At 40.8% G+C, this 21,034-nt stretch overlaps 1 protein-coding gene across 1 annotated transcript in view; it reads left to right on the forward strand.

The window, feature by feature from the left end:
• The window catches only part of nrg3b (neuregulin 3b), a 195,573-nt gene extending 175,219 nt beyond the window's left edge, over positions 1 to 20,354 (forward strand). The window contains exons 7-9 of the mRNA XM_005471251.4: positions 8,293 to 8,402; positions 15,869 to 16,051; positions 19,114 to 20,354. Coding sequence (XP_005471308.2) covers positions 8,293 to 8,402; positions 15,869 to 16,051; positions 19,114 to 19,555 — 735 coding nt within the window. The 3' untranslated portion in view covers positions 19,556 to 20,354. The remainder of the gene's footprint in view (positions 1 to 8,292; positions 8,403 to 15,868; positions 16,052 to 19,113) is intronic.
• The last annotated feature ends 680 nt before the right edge of the window (positions 20,355 to 21,034 follow it).

Consider the following 21,034-nt stretch of genomic DNA (forward strand, 5'->3'; position numbering starts at 1 on the left):
CTGGCTAAGGAAGGGCACTGGTGTATATGGTTATGATGGTTACATATGGGATTGGTGCTTTTTAATGTATAAATGTATATATCTTCTCAGTTATGCAGAATCTCAATTTTGGTGGTTAGCATGAATGTGTGCACTTAAATGTCTAGTCCTGAGTCCCACCGGCTCTGGATTAAAAATTGAGGAAAAAAAATAAGTTGTGGAGGGGAATAGAGAATTTAACAATGGACAAATTTGTTGGCTTTCACCATATTTGCTGGTACACTGGTATGTTTGATGTGCTGCTGGACTTAAATCAAACTAAAATTAAAATTAAGTAAAATATTACGAAATGTCTGTTTACTTTCACTTTCATTGGGTGCTGTTTTTTTTTATATCAGAGCAAGATTCTTTTAATTTGCAAAACACAGGTTATTGCTGCTCTGCCAGATATTTCTTCCTTCACTTCACAATTATTCCATTCTGGTGGTTAAAAAGAGTAAAAAATAACAATTTTAGTTATTGAGGTTCTACATTCATGGCTGCAAGTTTTGGGCACTTTTATTGGCAATTTTTATTTATTTGCCAATAAAAAGTTTGTGAAACTTGTGAATTGTGGTTGTGATTGTTCTTCAATATATCATATAAACATATAAAAAAAAGATCTAAATAAAACTGAAGCAGCAAAGGGCACAAAAAATAAATTTTGTGCCACTGCCAGATGGCAGAAATATGATGCTATTATAATCAAAATGCCAATTTAAAGTACCGTATTATCATAAATATTAACAACAATAACAAAATACTTACAAAATACAAAAAGATTTACCTCAATTATACATAACAGGCTAAATAAAATAAGATTTTGGGTGTTCTACATTTGCCTAAAAATGGCTCTTTTGATAGTAAATGTCCCCAGCCAATGAAATTGATCTACATAGTAAACGTTGCTGGAATTCTGACCTCTTTAAATAGAAGTATGTAAAATTGTGCCCATACTCTGGATCATGAATCCTGAATTCAACATCCAAGCACAGCAACACAGTTATAATCCATAATGAGCACATATATTACAGCAGGTTCATGTGTTTAAAAAGTTGGATTTTGCAAATTTGAACCACATAACCCTCAACCAACTCAAAAACTGAAGGAGACTAATATTATATAATCATTTATCAACTAATAAACACATAGCATCAGCTCTAGGAAGAAAATTTCATCCAAGCGGGCAACTAATTCTTGGTTAAGAAAAAAAAAATGGCAAAGCGTAGAAAAAAAAGTGGCTCAGAATTAATTACAAGCCACCACAGCCTGCAGCAGCAGACACTGCAGAGGAAACAAGTGACCCAGACATTCTTAGAAAAAGCAGAGAGAAGACGTGGATGGCACTGATAAGGCTAATGTCTCCACAGAGGGGTAATTGCACTCTACTGCACACTTGTAAAGGTTTCGTCAAAGAGTGCGACCACTTGGCATAATGCGTTCCTACTTTCTTTATTTAATTAGATGGATTTTTTTTGTTTTTATTTTTAAAGAAGTTCAGTGTGCAGTCTTTCTTTTATCATTTCAGGAAGTTATAAGGAGTAGTAGTCCATCATGTATCGATGCTAAAATGCATTTATTCCTGTATATTGTTGATAAAAGATGGATTATAGATTTGAAGTTTCCACTGCTCAAACATAAATTCTTTACAGCTTCCACAAATCTCATTTTAATATGCATGGGTACTAATGTAGCAAGGTTATTAAAAACACGATTTAATGATTAAAAACGAGATGATGTGAAAATGTGTCTTCCAGGCATAAGCTTACTGTATACAGTTGAATTGTAGACAGTTTGTTCTTTGCTGATTTCCTATTTTCTGTATGTTTTTCACCCTTAAATGTTTCAGATCATCAAAGAAATTTAAATATTAATCAAAGATAACACAAGCAAACACAAACTGCAGTTTCTAAATGAAGCTGTTTATTATTAAGGGTAAAAAAAATCCAAACCTACAGGTCCCTGTGTGAAAAAATTGATTGGCCCCTAAACCTAATAACTGGTTTGCCACCCTTAGCAGCAACAACTGCAATCAAGCCTTTTCGATAACTGCCAATGAGTCTTTTACAGCGCTTGTGGAGGAATTTTGGCCCACTCATCTTTGCAGAATCGTTGTAATTCAGCCACATTAATGAAGATGTTTTTTGGCAAATCTGAGACAAGCCTCTTCAATGGATACCATTTTTGCCCAGTGTCCTGAACTCTGGCCTTAACTAAAACAGGTGAACCCTACAGTTCATTAATGTCGTTCTACTTTCTTTTGTGACCTCCTGGATGAGTCGTTGATGTGCTTTTGGAGTAATTTTGGTAGGCAAGTCATTCCTGGAAAGCTTTGCCACTGTTCCAAGTTTTCTCCATTTGTGTGTAATGGCTCTCACTGTGGTCCACTGGAGCTCGAAGGCTTAGAAATAGCTTTCCATACTGGTAGATGTCAGTGATTTTGTTTCTCATGTGTTTCTTTAGATTGTGGCATGATGTGTTGCTTTCAGAGATCTTTTAGGCTGCTGCTAAGTGATTTCTTGATTCAACAGGTCTGCCAGTAATCATGCCTGAATGTATTTAGTGAAACTGAACTCAGATTTTTCAAAAAATGTGGTTTATCACAGTTAATTCGCAATAGGACCAGGTAGTTTTGGAAACCTTTTCTCCCTTAATGAATGAAATCATCATTTAAAAACTGCATTTTGTATTTCCTCGGGTTATCTTTGTATAATATTAAAATGAGTCTGATGATCTGAAACACAATGTGTCACAAATATGCAAAAAACTAGGAAATCGGTAAGAAGGCAAACACTTTTTCACACCACTGTATATGGAGGCTCTTTAATAATTCAACACTGTCTGGTGTCACCCACTGAAACAAACACCCCTTAAGCTAACCCCACCCACGGATCTGCAGTTGGCACCATCTGAAAGCTTTTCGAGGGTGTCATTTGAAAATCGTGGCTCTGGGCAGTTGATCGCTAAGACGCTGTACCACCTTTGATGCAAATGTTAAAAAAGCTGTTAAGTAGTTGTGTTTAAGTAATATAAAAAAAATGCTTTCATATAAGCACAATAACCAGCACAATAGCAGCCTAAAAAAGGGGAGACTCAGATGGTGGTATCGGGAATGTGTTAGGGCTCAGCGGGTGAAGCAGTGAAGCCCTGCATCCAACCACGAAATGCATTGAATGCTGGACAAAGGAAGGAAGCCAGGAGGAAGGCAAAGACAACACAGAAACACAAGCTATAATAGAACAGTGTGAGGGAAGCTTAAGGTGGGATGTGAAAGATCACTGGCTATAAGCACCCAGGAGGGGGCATGAGCTGTAGAGACCAAGGAAAGATTAACAAGTGAAACCTGTTTTTCCACAGATTTGACACAATGACCCCAGACCACAGCTTCTCTCCACCCACTCCCTCAGCTTGTAACCATCTAGGGAGAGGACATGTGGGTGTGGGTGGTGTAGTCCTACAATATCTCTATTTTCTTTAAAGTTACACAGACAAAATGAAAATACTTTCAAAGGAAGAACAGAGCAGAGTGTTCTTAAATAGGCTCAAAACATTTGGTGTATGCAGCATAACCCAGCATTAAAGCACAATGGGGTTTTTTGTGCATGTGTTCAAGGCAGTAGGATGGAGGATGAGTGCAGCGAGCTAGAAAAAAAATGGCTGGCTCTGACAAGGCAGGTGCAAGAGGGGAGGATAAAACTGAAGTCCTTTTTTAGTCATTGTCTTCCATTTGAAGTCTGTAATAAACTGATGCGGCGCTCAGTTGTTATTAACTCTTTGAATTCTGGGATTAAAGAGGAAGGCATTTCCCCTCTAGGTGTGCTCACTAAAGACATATATGCTGACATGATGAAAGCATATGCAAGACAAATTAAACCCTCAGCTCTTTTTAAAAATATACACCTGGTCACCTACACACTCCTTATAGAATAAATTGAACTCTTGTATTCAAAGCATACGTCACTCCTAAGAGGCACACTCTTGAAACGGCGTGCATTTGATGTAAATGGTGGCGACGCCAGTAAAGCTGTGTAAAAACCTACAAAATCCACATCAAGGTGGAGATTATGGAGAGATTAGCTTTAGGAAAATATAATGATTTGGGTTATATTAGACCAGTGGTTCTTAACCTTGTTGGAGGTATCGAACCCCACCAGTTTCATATGCGGATTCACTGAACCCCTCTTTAGTGAAAAATAAAATACGATTTTTTTCAAATTCAATACATAGATATGATTTTTTACTGGTCACGGCGGAGGCTCTGCCGAACCCCTGAGACCGACTCACCGAACCCCTAGGGTTCGATCGAACCCAGGTTAAGAACCACTGTATTAGACCCTTATGGTGCATTAGCCATATGTTAAGAACATGCATGGACATGGTCAAGGCAACGTGCTGAAGATCAAACTGAGTGAGGCAATTTCAGTTACTTTAAATGTGGCATGGTTGAGTATTTCAAAAACTGGTGCTCTACTGGGATTTTCCCAAACAACCATCTCTAGGGTTTACAGAGAAAGGTCTGAAAAAGAGAAAACCTCCAGTGAGCTGCGGTTCTCTGGGTGAAAATTGATGATGTTGATGCCAGAGGGCAGAGGAGAATGGCCAGACTGCTTTGAGCAGGAAGGCAACAGTAACTGATCACTAGTAAACAATCATTCGTTAGAACTAAAGTATGCAGAATGCACATAACATTGAACCTTGAAGCAGATGGGCTACAACGGCAGAATACCACATCAGGTGCCACTCCTGTTAAGAAACCGAGCATAAAATTTGCATAGGCATACCTAAAGTGGACAGTAGAAGACTGGAAAGGTGTTTCTTGGTCTGATGAGTCTCGATTTTTGCTTTTGGTAGGGTCCGAATTTTGCGTAAATACCATGAAAGCATGGATCCAACCTGCCTTGGATCAACAGTTCAGGCTGCTGGTATAATGGTGTGGGAGATATTTTCTTGTCTGTGAAGGTTCTCAGTCATCCAGCTCATCGTAGTCTAAGGAGCTTGGAAAGAAAAGCGCCTGGACTTTTTTAAGTTGCTTGAAGACGTTTCACCTCTCATCCGAGAAGCTTCTTCAGTTCTAGGGTTAAATGGTGGAGAGTCCCAGATTTAAACCCTGTGGGAGTATCCCCCCCAAGAGGGACAAAAGGACCCCCTAATGATCCTCTACCTAATCACATGAGCCAAGGGGTGAAAACGGGTGTAGGTCACAATCAGCCAAGGTTTCAGGTGAGCTCATTGTGAAACCTAGCCTCACCCTATCATGTGATTTCCTGCGGTCAGATGGCCCAGTATGTGAGTGGGCGTTAAGGGGTCTGGGATAGGACTGGATTATAGATGGCAGACAGCTGGTGTCGTAAGCCACCGCCTCTGTTCAAAAATGGCCTCTCTTTCAAACCAAGATATTTTCTTGGCACACTTTAGGCCCCTTAGTACAAAGTGATTTCAATTTGATTCATTTCAAACTGTACTGTACTCACTATACTCAAATGGCCTCCACAGCCACCAGAACTCTTCTGCAATGTGGTGGAACAAATCTGAAGCAACTGTGTGATGCTTTCACATCAATATAGACCAAAATGTCAGAGAAATGTTTTTAGCTCCTCATCGAATCCAAGCCATGAAGAATTAAGGTAGCTTTGCAAAAGAAACAAACCGCTACTAGCAAGATGTAGCCAATAAAATGTCTTGTGAACGTGTAAGAATAGTGTATTAGCTATATGTTAAGCACATGCATGCTAACCTGTATTGACAGCGAGCTTCTCCTCCATTTTCCTTTTTATGCCTGAGGCGATGACCATCCTTCCGAAAAGATTAAAGGGTTTATATTTTACTTCTTCACATGACTACAGGAGGTTGCATAAGTAAATAGCCATCATAACCACCCCTTAAGAAATACAGATGATTATTATTTTTTGATGTTTTGATAGGGCACCTGAAGTGGAACATGCAGCATTATATATACTGTATGCACATCTGTAGCTATTTCTGTGCATATGTTTCTTCCATCTGCAATTCAGAGTATAAATTTCCACATGAACACACTTGTAAACAGCTGGGACTTGTATATATCAAGTATTTTACAAAGGAAAGGAAATGAAACGAAAAAGAGAAAATGAACTGTAAGTACATACTGAAACACCCCTCTGTGTCCACTGTTATTTGAATCAACACCTCTGTGGTAATAAAATGTGTCTCAAATGAAAGAGATGGGTTATACACCCATGAGACAGGCTGCATGGCAACAGACATGCGCTGACATGAAGGAATAGGGTCACACAGGCAACGAGGACGTGACACCAACTCTATTTGCATCAGCTTGAAGCTTGAGTGGTTCTAACTAACTAGTCTTCTAAGAAGAGTCCCCCTCAGGAATGAGCATGCTATATAAATACTTCATCATATCAGAATATTTTAATGAATGCTCCGGTGTAATTCAAGGCTACGTTCTCTTGAACCATAGTCGGTTTTATTATTATTTTATTATTTTTATTATTATCAAGTAACACGTTTTTCGTCTAATTTGTTTGTCAAAGACGTTCTTGAGATAATTAGAGAATCGTTCATTTGGATTCATTAGTTTTTATCAGATTGACATTGTTTAATGAACTTCAAACATCTGGGAAAGGTTTGATGGAACAGCTTCAATTAGCACCCATGTAGTATGTCTAAGAAAGTATGAAAGTATAAAGTATTGAAGCTGTGGTTCTGCCATCAGATAATTAAGCAGAGTACAATTATGAATAGGAAATGGATCAGGACTATTAGCTGCATGTTCAGCAGGGGTGTTGTGTCAGCTGAAGGGGAGATATGATAACTTCTACAGGTATCTCAGTGATTATTAAAAGGAAAGGACAGTGCAGCCTGAATGTTAAATCCAAATCTGAGCATGGCAGTGCATAATTCTGAATGAACTCGTTAACATTTAAATACGGGGTAGAGTCACACTTTGTTGTCCATTAAAAATCTTCACACCTTGGCCTGAAGTGTTAAGACATGCTCTTTCAGTAAACGTACATGCAGTTTTGAGCTGCTAGCTCAAAGACTGTCCTTGTTGAAGAATGGTCAAATATCCTATTATGCACAGTTCAGGACCTGTGATTTGATCGTAATCCAAGGGGGATTATGGCTGCTCTGAATGCATAGGTTTGCTTTACATCTTAATATGTAGGTGATAGTCAACATATTGATGGGGAAGGGTTTTTTTCTGTCACTCTCTCCTTCTCTTGTATTTTCCCTGTGCGTCTCTTTGAAGTAAATCCACATTGCGCTGTTCATCCAAGGTTCACAAGTGGCATGAAACAAGGTAAAATTGTGATGGGAGGGAACAAGCAAAACGGGTTACGCCAATGGGCTACGCCACTGCCTGCCAGTGGCAGGCCTGCATGGCATGGCAGACTGCCAAAAGCTATTTATTTTATCCCCTGACATAGATATCTTCCCCCAGGAAACTTTGCCATGGCAATTGTTTCACAAAGTGAGGTGTTCTCCCCCCGCAGGGTATATGAGAGGGGTGGCCAAATGATACTATTTTCTTGCACAACTAGTGAGCAGCGGTAACAGCTTCCTCTGGGAACCAAACGGTGTATGGGGAAAAAAAAGAGGCTTATCATTCATGAGAACCGTGAACCCAGCACTAAGTCACATGCAATTGCTTTAGTGATGTACAATCAGACAGCGAAAGAGAGAGAGAGCAGCACAGGAAGCTCTGTAACTGGAATGACAGAATTATCTCATGACTTAGTGTTTCACGGAGGGGTTCTCGGGGCGTTCACGGTCACTGTGCCAGAGCTCTGACTGCGGCCTGTTGTAAGATAATAGTGTTAATTTTGATAAGAATAAAGGGGAAGAATTGAGAGGGCAATTTCTTTAGGAAACCATTAATGTAATCTTGTGTTGGATTAATTCTTGAGTGAATCAGGAGTGCTGTGAGGGCCAGTGTGGAGTTTATTCACAAAGTGTCCCCTCCTAATCTGCCGCTTTAAAATGTAAAATGTAATTAAAGACGCTCTGCCTGACTAACCGGGGATACATCAGCGAGAGAACACGCTCGACCTGACTGGGGATTGCTGCTAAACTCATAGAGAATTATCAGCCTTATGTGTTATATCCTAAGCTTCACTTCTGTGTACTTACATAGCTACTTACATTGGACATTTTGTTTTTCATTTTAATCGTTACAGCAGTGGAATCTAGCTACATTTCCGGGTCTTTTGCTGAGTATAACTAATTGAGTATCTGAGTTTCACTAACTGCCTGCGCAACTTTCTTCATTTCTTGCAGAGTTGCACTTCTCACGGATCGTCTGTTAAGGGCGGCAAAGTGGCACCAGGGGCATCAACAGTAGCTCCACCTATTCTCAGCAAAGCACTGTCTAAAGGGAAACGCTTCAGGTACAATTATGACATGCTCTTTTTTTTTTCCTGCCCTGTTTCATATCTGGTGCTGAGTCAGCATGTTTGAGCCATAAGGGGCAGTGAGGTGAGAAATTTAATCATCCCGTGTAGTGTAATATGTATATCGTCGAGGCCTCTGACAAAAGAAAACAGATCACATAGAGGTTAGATCTTATATCTGTGTGCATTTTATTGTATGATTATTGGCTCAGCGAGCATGACATAAAAAAGAAAAAACAGAGTAGAGGCTGTCAAACTAGTTGAGGATGGAGACGTCTTTATTTACATGGCATTCGAGTAAATTGTTCAAAGTAATTAAATGTGTCCTCGGGCATCTCCTGAAATGACTAGTTGAACGCAGATAGGAGCGAACATAATAACACTCCTCCAAGGAGAAGTGAATTTAATGTCCAGAGTTAAACACTGACTCAACCAAATTTTTATGCCATCCTTCAAATGACAGAAGATTGAAGGAAATTAACAGCGCTTTTGCTACGAGGGATATCGCAAGCAGGGTTGCTTTGTGATCACAGCACTCAGTATCAAATGCTGCCGTTTCCAATCCTCAGAAGAACACAGGGATGTGGATATAGGCCGCGCTATAATGGCCTCATCTGAGCTGTTTACAGAGACGTCTCATTTGCTTTGATGATATGGATGCAGGCACACTTTGACAGTTAATGCCATTCAGTCACACGACATGTAAGCCTGCCGTCTTTTCAAAGAAGTTTATTTTCCTTAGAAGCTATTACACTGATTGTTGCCAAATCGCGTACAATGTTTGATCCTCATACTTGTTGCCTGTTACCTGAGATGATTGGTACCAAATCTGAATAACAGTGTTGGAGCTGCACATTATGTTACAATGCAAGATATAGCACTGTGCAAAAGTCTTGAGCCACCCTTGTCTTTATATTTTGCGAGGGAAATGGTAAATAATTGCAGTGATTAAAACTTGCAAACATGCATGGAAATGAAGCACAAACAGTCAAGGCTTCAAAAATAGTTCTCCAGGCTTGTTGAAGGAAATTCAAAGCTCATCTTTGGATGTTGGCTGCCTTTTGTTCTGTTCTCTGTCAAGATGTTCCCACTGCTGCAGTATTGTTGAGGTCTGGGCTCTGGCCAGATCAGTCTATGACTGATAGTGCTCCATTGTGTGCTTTTTCTTTTCAGGTATACTTTAACTTCACTGGGAATGTGTTTTGAATCATTTTCATGCTGAAATATAAAGCCGTTACCAATCGGATGCTTTCCAGATGGTATTACACGCTGGATTAAAATCTGATTATTTTTCAATCAGTTTTGAGAAGATCAGCAGCACCACTGGCTGAAATTTAGCCCCAAACCACCACAGAGCCTCCACCATGTTTTAAAGATGGTTGTAGACACTCAATGTTCCGGATCTCCTCCATTTATACTAGTTAAATAGTTCTAATACTGTTTTATGACTTGTCAAACTGCATTAGCGTTGACATTTTCCATAGATTCAACAAAAGAAAGGGAAGCAAATTATCTATTTTTGCAACAGGCTGCTAGTAGTTTTTTGCCAAGTTGTTATGTGTGGACGAAATGCTGATTCACCCCTTGAGTCAGGTGCCTTTTTTATGCTTGAATGAATTTATAGGTCAGTGTTGTGGCTAGACAAAAAAACCTCTGAAAACTGAGAACTGTTGCTCAACTCACCACTTTCATAAAATTACAAGAAAATCTGGCTCATTAAAAGTGAAATAGAAAGAAATCAGGGGCGACTCAATACTTTTAAACAGAACTGTTGTGCATAAGTTTTAACATATTTATTTAAAACCTCATTTTAGATCAAACATCACGGTTTAGCGTGATGGATTTTCCATATTGTGCATCAAAAACACAGAATACAGCATGTGCAGTGATTAAAAGAGCCTGTGTTAGGGTAGAAAACGGTGAATGGTGAGCTTGTGTCTATATACCGAGCAAGTTTTTTTTTTATGTGTGGCTGCCTGCGATGCCACCTTTAGTGAAAGCCCCACTGTGGCAGCAGTTATTCTGTTTTAATGGACCAGTGCTGTGTCAAAGAGGAAAGTTTTTCACAAAAAAGGTTGTCATATGTGGCTGCGGGGATGGTACCATCTCCCTCTGGTGTTTTATTCTCCGCAGTGTCGTGCAGGTGCCTCATGAAGGGCAGCTGACAGTCAATCATCTGTTCAGCTTGCTCTCAAAGTAGGCCGAGGCAGGGGAGAACTAGACTGTGATGGATGATGTTGAGATGCTTTCAGCTATTGACCTGAAAGTGGACCACAACGTGAGCTATCAGGAGAACTGCACCATAAAAATGTGTCAATATGGCCTATCAATACTGCTGAAAATGGTTACCTGTGTCTCATTGGTTTATAATTAGGCTTCATTATATGCAAACTGATTCACTTGTAATGCAGACTGCCTCTGTTGAGCTGAGATTTTGTTAAATGTCACAATACGATTTTAAAACAGATGTAACGTAATCTTTAACCAACTTAGCATTGATACGTTTGTGCGTCTGAACTTTCGGTAATTAGCATTAAGCATATTTAAGGCTGACAGGATTTGTAGTTTTGCACAAGCAAACGTTATCCTTTAATACACGTCACCAAAGGCATTAGCAATATCTTGCCTTGAAGTCGATGTGAGTGTTTGCTCTAGAAGATATTTATTTAAAACCCACAAATATCATCCAATGTTGGCACTAGTGGAAAATCCAGAAGATCTTATCAACATCTGTGAAACATGGTTTGTTGCAGAGAGCTTCTCCGTAAAAAATAGTTAGAAAAGGACAGTCTTCTTCAAAAAAGACTTGGCAGGTGATTGGTTGAACCATCTGTGCAATAGTCCCACCGTGGACTAAACTCAAACAGCAGATCAACAAACCAAAGGACAGCCAAGGAACATCAAAGAGGGGAAAAAACAACATAATTGGAGTAGCTTGAAAGCTTTGAAAGCTAGCAAGATTTATTAAAGAAAATATGCCTATAAAGGACTCCTACAGGTACTTAACAAACTCCTTGTTAGGTAATTACATATAAGATCCATTATCAAAGGTAAAAAAGACCTTTAGTTGACCTTATACACCCCATAGTTCCTCATATGGCTCCTATTTCACCGTACCGACTTCATTTCAGCTATGACTGCATGCAGTAGTTGACAAACTTAGTAAGATGGATTCTCTGGTGATTCTGAATCTCGTGTGAATCCAGTTGTCTTGTAAGGTAAATCAGCGTAAGTAGAATTAATCCTTTGTTGGCTGCCATTGCACAAAATCCCATGACTGTCCCTAGATTAATGTCTCTGGGCAAAAGAAACGTGTTGTTGTGGATTTACTTATTCTTGCTTCTGAACTGTGGTTCATCTCATTGCTGGAAAATAATCGAAACAGCATAGCTCACTCTCTTCAGCCTATTGGTGGGCATATGCTGCCTTTGATGGCAGCTGGGAATTTCTGGCTCTGACGAGAACTGAGATTTTTCAGCCCTGATTTCCACGATTTAAGTCATTCACCCAAAAATGACTGGTAATACAATGCTGGTTAAATATGAACTAAAAACCTTGTGCCATGTGTTCTCCAGCAAATCAATGCCAAAAGCAATTAGATCTTTATTTTTGTTCACCTAATATAATATTTGACAAAGGATGTATTGAGCTTGTTTTTCCTGCTCTTCTGTTCCTGCAGTTAACTGAACTACACGCCTGTTGATTCGCATTGTTGATTGCAGAAAAAAAGCTTAAGGCAACCATCATTCATCAAAGGTTTAGAGGTCAAAAAATCATTTCGATTCGTAACTTCCCACTTGCGTGTCCTATTGAATGCGGTAATATGTACGAGTTGCTTTGATGAAAACAGTGGACTCTTGCTGCCACAAGTCAATTGCTGTTTTCACTTAAATTTTAATTGATTACAGTGATTCGTTTGTCATGACTGTATTATGAGAAAATTGTAGTAAGAAGGTTAATCAATGTACTGAAAGCCAGCAAGTGTGACTTGTACATGTTGAGTAGGGGACATAATCAGTATCCATAGTGAATATCAGAAGTGCTATGTGGGTGTTTCCTGCTGGTTTAGTAGAAAATGGTGTTTACTCTGAAAATGTGGCATACTTTTTCGATTTTTTTAACTCATCTCAGGTTCTTTGTCACATGCCATCCCCCTCTGTTCTCCTGCCGTTTCTCTTTCTCTGCAGTATGTCCGGTGAAGGCATTAACAGAGGGAGGAAGTGGTTTAAAAAAGTACTGGATTACCCTACCAACCAGGCTTACCCATTTAACATCAGGGGGTTGCACAGTCTTGTTGAATTGTGGAGATAAGCAGCTGCCTTTCTGTTTTAAAAGGTTCAACTTTTCTTATTCAGTAATTACAACAGCCCCAAAAAATCATGTTTGAATTTTTTTCCAGTTCTCGGTTAATCCTAATTAAAAAAAAATCAGCATGCTAATAGCCAACAAAACGGACAATATTTAGCTGTATTCATATCAACTTTTTACAACATCAGTCGATATAAAAGCCAGCAAACACTAGAGCCAACATTATGTATGCTTATTGTTCCACAGCCATGGACATCAGGAAATTACTGTAGCTGAGCTTTTTTTTTTTCCACAGTGTTCTAGTCGTTTATCAATTATTAAGCAGTCATCCACTGGACTATTTAGCTTACTGCATGAAATAAAAAGGAATCAGGGAGTTCAGTTTAATGACTGAAAAAAAAGAAAATCCTAAAGTTTGAACATCTTGATTACTATTTCAACAACAAGAAGAATCAAACAATGCAGCACTTCATACACAAGCCATTTTTGTGCTGTGCCAAATTATTCAAGAGCCAAAATCAAGCTGTGAGAGCGTGTGGTGCTGATTTTTGTTTAATGGTTCAATACAAAAAAAAGTTATTTACACGACAATAATAATATGTTTCAGCTCTTTTCAGTGGTTCAGATTAACTAACACAATCAAGTGATATATTGATCACAGAGGATTTGCTGGTAGGAAACGATCAGGGGAGCCACGGTGTCTTAAAGAAATTCATAATAACTTCAAAATAATTTGGTGTATTTTATGATTAGATATTCATTGGGAGCTGTTTGTCTTTGCATCATGTGCTCACACATCAGATTGCATTATGGCTCGGTATACCTTGGATTTAATACCATTGCTTCATTACTGCAGAAATTCAGGGATCTGCTTTGAGGCAGACCACCTACTGCCCACAGACCAATTTAAAAACTGTGTGCCTAAACAGGAAGCTCAGTCTCTAAAGGCAGCTGCTTCTATCATTAACAGCAGTAGGATATCAGTATGTAGGCTAGAGGTCATTTTCAAAGTGCAGGATAACCCCTAACAATACATGGCATTTATTTGAAGTTCACAGAAAGAAAACACTAAAGCAATGTTTTCTATATGTTCTGAACGATATAGGTCTGTATGTAAACTTCGTTAGCATGTTAGCGGTTGCTTATCCATGCTAGTGCATGGCTCTTTGCATCAAAATGTCACTTTAAAATGTAATATTAAACCTGCAGTGATTGTCCTGTAATTTGCGTTGAATGGCTAAATCAAAAATTAGTGAAATAATCAAACTCTACAAGGAGTGACACTGTCTTCTTGGTGATTCCCAGCTTCCAGCATCCATCACAGACAAGTGATGAAATGTGTAAACACAGATGTTAATTCTAAAATGATTGTTTAAAATGTTGAATGTTCAGTCCATGAATCCATCCATCCATTTTCTTCCGGGGGATGCTCACAGGGGCAACAGCCTGAGCAGAGAAGCCCAGACCGGCCTATCCCCAGCCACCTCCTCCAGCTTATCCGGGGGAGCACCAAGGCGGTCCCAGGCCAGCCGAGAGATATAATCTCTCCAGCATGTCCTGGGTCTGCCCAGAGGTGGGATATGCCCGGAGCACCTCACCCAAGATGAGCCCAGGAGGCATCCTTGTCAGATACCCAAACCACCTCAACTGTCTCCTTTCGATGTGGAGGCGCAGCGGCTCTGAGCCCCTCCCAGATGGCCAAACTCCTCACCCTGTCTCTAAGGGAGAGGCCAGCCACCCTTTGTAGAAAGCTAATTTCCGCCGCTTGTATCCGCGATCTCGTTCTTTCATTCACTAACCAAAGCTCATAACCATAGGTGAGGTTACTCAAAGAAGGCTTCCCTATTGCTGTGTTGAAGAATAAAGGTGGTCGTACCAAATACCGACTTAAAATATTGACATTAAAAACCAGGAGAGTCTCAAGACTTTTGCACTGTTTCCTCTCTAGCAGCACAGGGCTTTTCATTTAAGCATGTATGTAACAAAACCTTTTATATTAATCTTTTAATTTTAAAGCAGCCCTCAAAGTACATGAAAAAGTATTTGTTTAATAGTGTAGCACACCTCTCCTAGAATGCACCACAGTAAGTACACAGCCTCTTCTCCAGCACCTGGTTCGAGGCAAAATCTCTGTGAGATTTGTTCAATAAAACCCAGGGAGAAACTAGTCCTGCATCTTTACATTCACAGGCAACAAAAACAGAGCATCATCACTCTGCTAACCTCCACATTTGCCTTGGGATTAGACCTTTTCACAGCACATATTGCAGGGAAAGCACGGGTGTATTTTTTTAATATGAAAAAACAGCTGTATTCTTCTTAGGTGAGCCGATTCCAAGAATGAATGAATGCTTGGCATGAAAACCATCTTTCTATGCTACATGTGCTCTTTGTGAATGTTAATTAATCTAAGCCCCCTTTTCAACAGGTAGAAGGGAGTGAAAAAAGGAAAGCGTAGGGAATGCATATTAATCTTGAAATTAAAACATTTACACTAAAGATTTTTTTTTTTTGGTGTCGTTTCAAGCGCATTCACGTTTCCTTTAGGCACAGCTTGAGATTTCTCCCATAGTTCCTTCCCTCCTCTCTTGCGGGGGTGGGAAGAGTGTGGAGTTTACATGTTATCTCTGTGCCTGCGTGGGTTCTCTCTGGGCGCTCCGGATTCCTCCCACAATCCAAAGCATGTTAGGTTAATTGGTTATTCTAAATTGGCCATAGGTGCGAATGTGAGGTTGGATGTTTGTCTGTCTGTCTGTGTTAGCCCTGAGATAGACTGGCAACCTGTCGGCCGTGTACCGAGCCTTTCAGCCTGAATTAGATAAGCAGATGAAAATGGATGGATGAATGGAAATGATTCCATTCTTATGTAAATTGTATTGCTTATTGATAACTTACGATTCCTTTCACGTGTATCTGATACATCTGTCTCATAAGCTTCGATACCGGGGTAATTTCCGCGTCGAGTCAGTTGAATGTGGGATTGGATTTTTTTTTTTCCCTTTCAAGTCTCAAGCACAAAGGTCGATTTACTCCGGACCATTTTTACATCACGAAACCCTAGAAAGGACATCTATAGCTGATACAACAGATGAATTAGTGAACGGTCTTTACCTGATGATTTTCACCCATCTCTTTTGCATGCTGTCTGGTTTCAGGAGTAGTTCGCTCTCCCTCAGCCCAGCCCTACAACGGAGAGAGACTAATTACTTCAGGACTCCACCCATTTCCAGAGGGAAACACAAAATATCCACAAATCTTATTGACGGATCCAGAGTGGCGGGGCATGTCTACAAACACTTGCAGGAGGATGAGTCATCGGACATGGAGTCCATAAGAAGGTGAAACTATTTCTATGTCTCGTTATTAGTTTTGTCATGTTTGTTTGAGCCAGCAAAGAGGAAATTCTCATCGCCTCCCTCCACGCCGAGGTCAAATAGCCGGTTCAGTGATACAGACCTCTGGACTAACTAAGGTTAAGTCGGAGTGGCAGAGGGATAATTTAGGGAGAAATGAGTTTATGACTGGAAGACTCTCAGTTCAAATCCGTGAACCAGCCTATGAAATGTGATCCAGGGAAATAAATGAGATCTGCAGTGCCCCCCCCCCTCCTCTTTCAGCTGGGACTGTCACAATTAATTTGGAGAACACACTTGATCCCAAAAGCGCAACAGTATCATGGTGCTGGGGAAGATGTGTGTAATCCTCGCTGCCACTGGGCTGCTGCTGTGAATGAAAATTTGTTTTATCTGCATGTTTTAACAGGGTTAAAAATACAACGGCTGTGCCAAAGCTAATTACCAAATGATGCACGGGTTCACACAAATTTCTAGCTATCCAAAACGGTTTGATTTTGGCTAATGATCAAGCATGGGAAGCGTCATGGTTCACATATCAACAAAATAATTAATTTTCTGTAATTTACAAGCTGAGTATAAAGCCACATTAGATGACTGCGGCCTCTTAGAACAAGGCTACATGTTGAAATGGATTACTTCCAGGCTTTTGCACATCTTGAATTGCCCCCATGCTCCCGCTGATGTCGAGTGAAGCGAGCCGGCCTATTTTGACGGCCATCCCGAGCGAAGCGCAGCTACTGGTGGTGTTTCAGGAGGCATTAGAAGCGAGAGGGACTTTTGGCACAGCCTAGTCTGCAGACTTAAAACACATTTAAAAAGTACAGACTGGTCACGCTTGCTAAAATGTACCCCGATGTGAAATCCTCTCTGACATACTGATTTTTTTATGTTAAAACAAAGCTTTTCACATTAGTTATAACTTTTCTTTTGGCCTTTTTTCAGGCTGATTGTTGCGTAACGGCCACCAAAGACGGAAAATATTTATCACTGAGGTGCTTGTATTCCTCGGTGCATTGATGCATAATGTCAAGCAGCTCCACTGGCATTTCTCCTTCAAAACACTGTAAACATTAAATAAGTGTAGGTTTTATTTACAGATGCAGACAAGAGCATCTTTAATCCTGAGTAAGACAGTCCTATTTAGCATATGACTCAGAAGCAGCCTAATTTGCTGTCACTGTGTGGAACTTGAGCAATAGCACTGTTAACAGAAACGTCTGTCATTAAAGCAGCAGTGTCCCCTGTGCATTTCACACACTTTAAAGTGCCTAGCAATGTTCCTATTAGCATGCCAACCTGATTGAGCATTACAGTGACTTGTAAGTTACACTGCAAGCTGCCAAACTCTTTATGTGACCTATTTCCATAATTTACATTTTTAAACAAAGCTCCACGGAGCTCAGCAGTTCTTTCAAATGGTTGTGCAGAAAGATCCTTCAGGAGCAGTTTCCCTCTAAACACACACACTCACAAACATGCACGCTCGCACTTATAAGGAGTAACGAAACAAACTAATAAAGAAGCTGACGAGAATTCTTTTTCACAACGGCGAAATCTGTAAAGCTATAGGCAATTAAATCTGCCGCGCTTTGTCAAGTGTTTGGGAGAGGAGCTGAAATAGGAGGGCTTGTCATCTTCTTGGGGATAAGATTGCATTTGTGTAGTTAAACAATTTAGATCTCATTAGCCACTGATAATTCCCCTACACATCCATCACTCAAATATGGCTTTCGCTGGCCTTCTGGAGGTTGAAATGACCTATTTCTCGACTTACAAGCCACGCAACACCAAGCTTACAGCCCCCTCCCTCTCCTCCTCCTCCTCCTCCTCCTCCAGCCCCCACGTCTCCCGTGTTGCCATGGATACACCCTCTCATCTCTGGAAATGAGAGACGGGAGGTGGAAAGGAGAGTGAGAGAACGCGAGAGGGGAAAGTGAGGAAAGGAGGAGGAGGACTGAGCCGAGAAGTAAAGATGGAGGCACCGAGTGCGGCGCGGTGGAAAGTGTTAATAAAGAGGCGAGAACCACAAACAGACACGAGAACACTCTTCCGCGTTTTCCATTTTGTGACAACAAATCCCCACAGAGTATTGTCAGTTTCATTATCTGGTGTCAAAACATATTTACCCATCACGGTTAGGGGAAGAATTGAAGGCAAATTTGCTATGGGAGTTATTTTTAGGTTTTGTTTTGATCTGTCGGATTTACCTCCAGCTTGCATTTGCCCTTCTAATACCAAGGGTGGGGGTGGGGGGGTAATTCAATTATTTAAACTTGGTTACGCTACCAACAGTCTCTCAAGGCTGACAATAACACTGGATGTGATCCTAAATGGGAGCCGAGGCTTCGGTAACAACATTAACAAACATACACAAACTTGCCCACTTGACTTGATAAGTTTCCCCTCTCTGCCGTGTTACTGTCATGGCCGACGATAATGCCTTTCAAGCTTATCTGCTTCCGCTCTCTACGTTTGAAGGAGGATGCATCATCATGCAAATGCACCTGCTGAGACTTACTCCCCCGTTCATCCCCGCGTAATGCTACATCGTGGGCCCATCTGATTAGTTGCTGTCTGTGTGAAAACTACAATAAAATGAAATTAGAAGACGTGTGAAGCGTTGTAAAGTGGCTCCGTGTATTGTTTCTACATACAACAGTCACACAGGGCGGGGTCAGGAATCCACCTGCTGTGCTGCTAAAGCCTTAAATCTCTGATAAGGCAGTGATGAGCAGAGGGATTTCTCAGTTAAACATTCATGCAGCAACAGTAGACGCCGCTCATGCCAAGGATTATACATAATTACACATAGATTATGAAACAACAATACCTAAATAGTGATCATTTTGTTTGGTACAAGATATTTTTGTGCCGGTGTGAAATGATACGGTGAAGCTTTGACAGACTGGCATCTTTCTAAAACACAACGAATGTCATCTTGGTTTTTTATTAATTTAAAATTAGGAAAGTGTCTAGGATGAAAAGGTCAAACTATAAATGACTTTCTCACCCTGACATTTCCATCCTTTTCTCTTTGCCCAAAGGTGTGATTCTGCCGGCGGAAGGGTCGGCGCCCTCCTGAGCAGGACCTCACTCTCTCACTTCACAGCCAGAAAAGGATGGACTGAGGTCCCCTGCACCCGCCTCGATAAAGGAACAACCTTCCTGCCACCCTCCCTCCGCACCCGATCTGTGCCCATCATCCCTTCGCTCCAAGCGTGTGACCTTGAGGCCGGCCACCCGTTCACGAGTGACCGGAACCAAGCGGGGCTCTTTAAGTGGCACCCCGTGCTGGCTGGAAAGACGGGCCTCCCCGTTAGCAATCCTCCCTCTCCCCCTGAAAGCGTCGTGCTGGCGACCAGTGTCATGCCCACCAGCGTTAGCCCCCCGCCGCCGCCGCTTCTCTCCTGGGGTTGGAGAAGAATCTCGGCTCTCCGCAAACACCCTGCTCCTTTGAAATTACAGTGGAACTCGCGCAGGAGTTAAAACAGAAAAGCCTTTGCAGCCCCATGAAAAGGTCTGGGTCTCACAGTGAGATCCACCACGGTGGCACAAACACTCTTGAGACGAAGACGGCGCGGGAGTCAGAGGGGAAAAGTGTCCAGTATTCTCCCAGAGTTCTGCACACAGGCAGCGGGACCAGAGGATGGAAGGCAGCAGGCCAAAGAGAAGCCCGGGGACAGAGCCAAGGTCAGACATCTCTTGTGTACGGAGGGGCAAACTTGGCCACCAAAGGACCCATCTGCAGAGGAATTGGAAACACTTATGCCAAGCCCTCTGCGAGCTGATTGGATTAACTCTGTAAAGAGAAGACACCGTTTCCAATAAATGTATACCTTTGCTGGTGGCTCAGTATGGTTAGCAGGTGGGACCATCTGTGTGGCCACATGGACCAATAACAGATGGCCATCAGTTTTCGAAAGAACACGAACAGATTGAATTCCCGAGGGGGAAAAAAAAAATATTGACACAAAAGACATCAAATTACAAAAGGAAAAGAGACAAACAAACACACATTGTGAATAAATGTGACTCAAAAGGAAAACAAAACCATGACTTGAGTGGGAGCTTGACTTAAACAGTGTATTGAAAAAAATGCCACTATTACAAGGAGCTTCTACTTAGAAACCAAAATAGTGTGTTATCTCTATGTTGTTTCTCTATTGTAAAGAAATGAAATTATATATGTCATATAATATATGTCATATAGACATATATATATTTGACATACAATTGTGACAAAATAAAGACTAAGATAACAGTGTTAATTATGGGCTTTATTCATCTTAATCCATTTTCGTGACTTAATCGGCATTCTGAAATAAATCTGGACAAATATCGAAGTCGAGTCGAACGATTACAAATAACGACAAAGCTGTCAGGAGATCGTTGCATTTGTTGGAAATACATCAGATTTCAAAAGTACGAGTTCTCTTTGCTGCACTTTCTACTGTATGTGAAATTGTAGTTGCAAATAAGCAGGTAGTTGATAATAAACAGGGTATCACCAGAAAATGCAGGAAGCACCAAAAACAAGATTCTTTATAAGAAAAGCACTGGACCATGTTTGGCTGCTTTAGTAAGCCATCGTGCAGCCTTCTGGTCTCTTGCTGATGGGATTTTGCCAGACTAAAAATGGCAACACTTGCTGTTGTTTTTAAAGTTTGTAGTTGTTAACTTGGGAGCCCATTTTAATGAACTTATTTAAATATTGCCATTAGATAAGCAACAACTACAGCTGGGCCTGTGGATAGCATTATGGCACATAAATCTCATTCTTAATCAGCAGATGTGGCAAAACAAGAAATAAAGTACCAGACTGTCACAGGGCTGTCACTAAGTTTTTTGTGAGGGATTATCCGTCCTTCACAATAGAAGGGTCAAGTTGGTTTAGGTACTGTATGTTCAGTAATCCGCTTGTCGAATGATGAGATATCAAGCTTTCGCTGGGTCCAAGCTCCTGCT

This window comes from Oreochromis niloticus, linkage group LG8, assembly GCF_001858045.2.
Source record: "Oreochromis niloticus isolate F11D_XX linkage group LG8, O_niloticus_UMD_NMBU, whole genome shotgun sequence".
In the NCBI taxonomy this organism is placed as follows: domain Eukaryota; kingdom Metazoa; phylum Chordata; class Actinopteri; order Cichliformes; family Cichlidae; genus Oreochromis; species Oreochromis niloticus.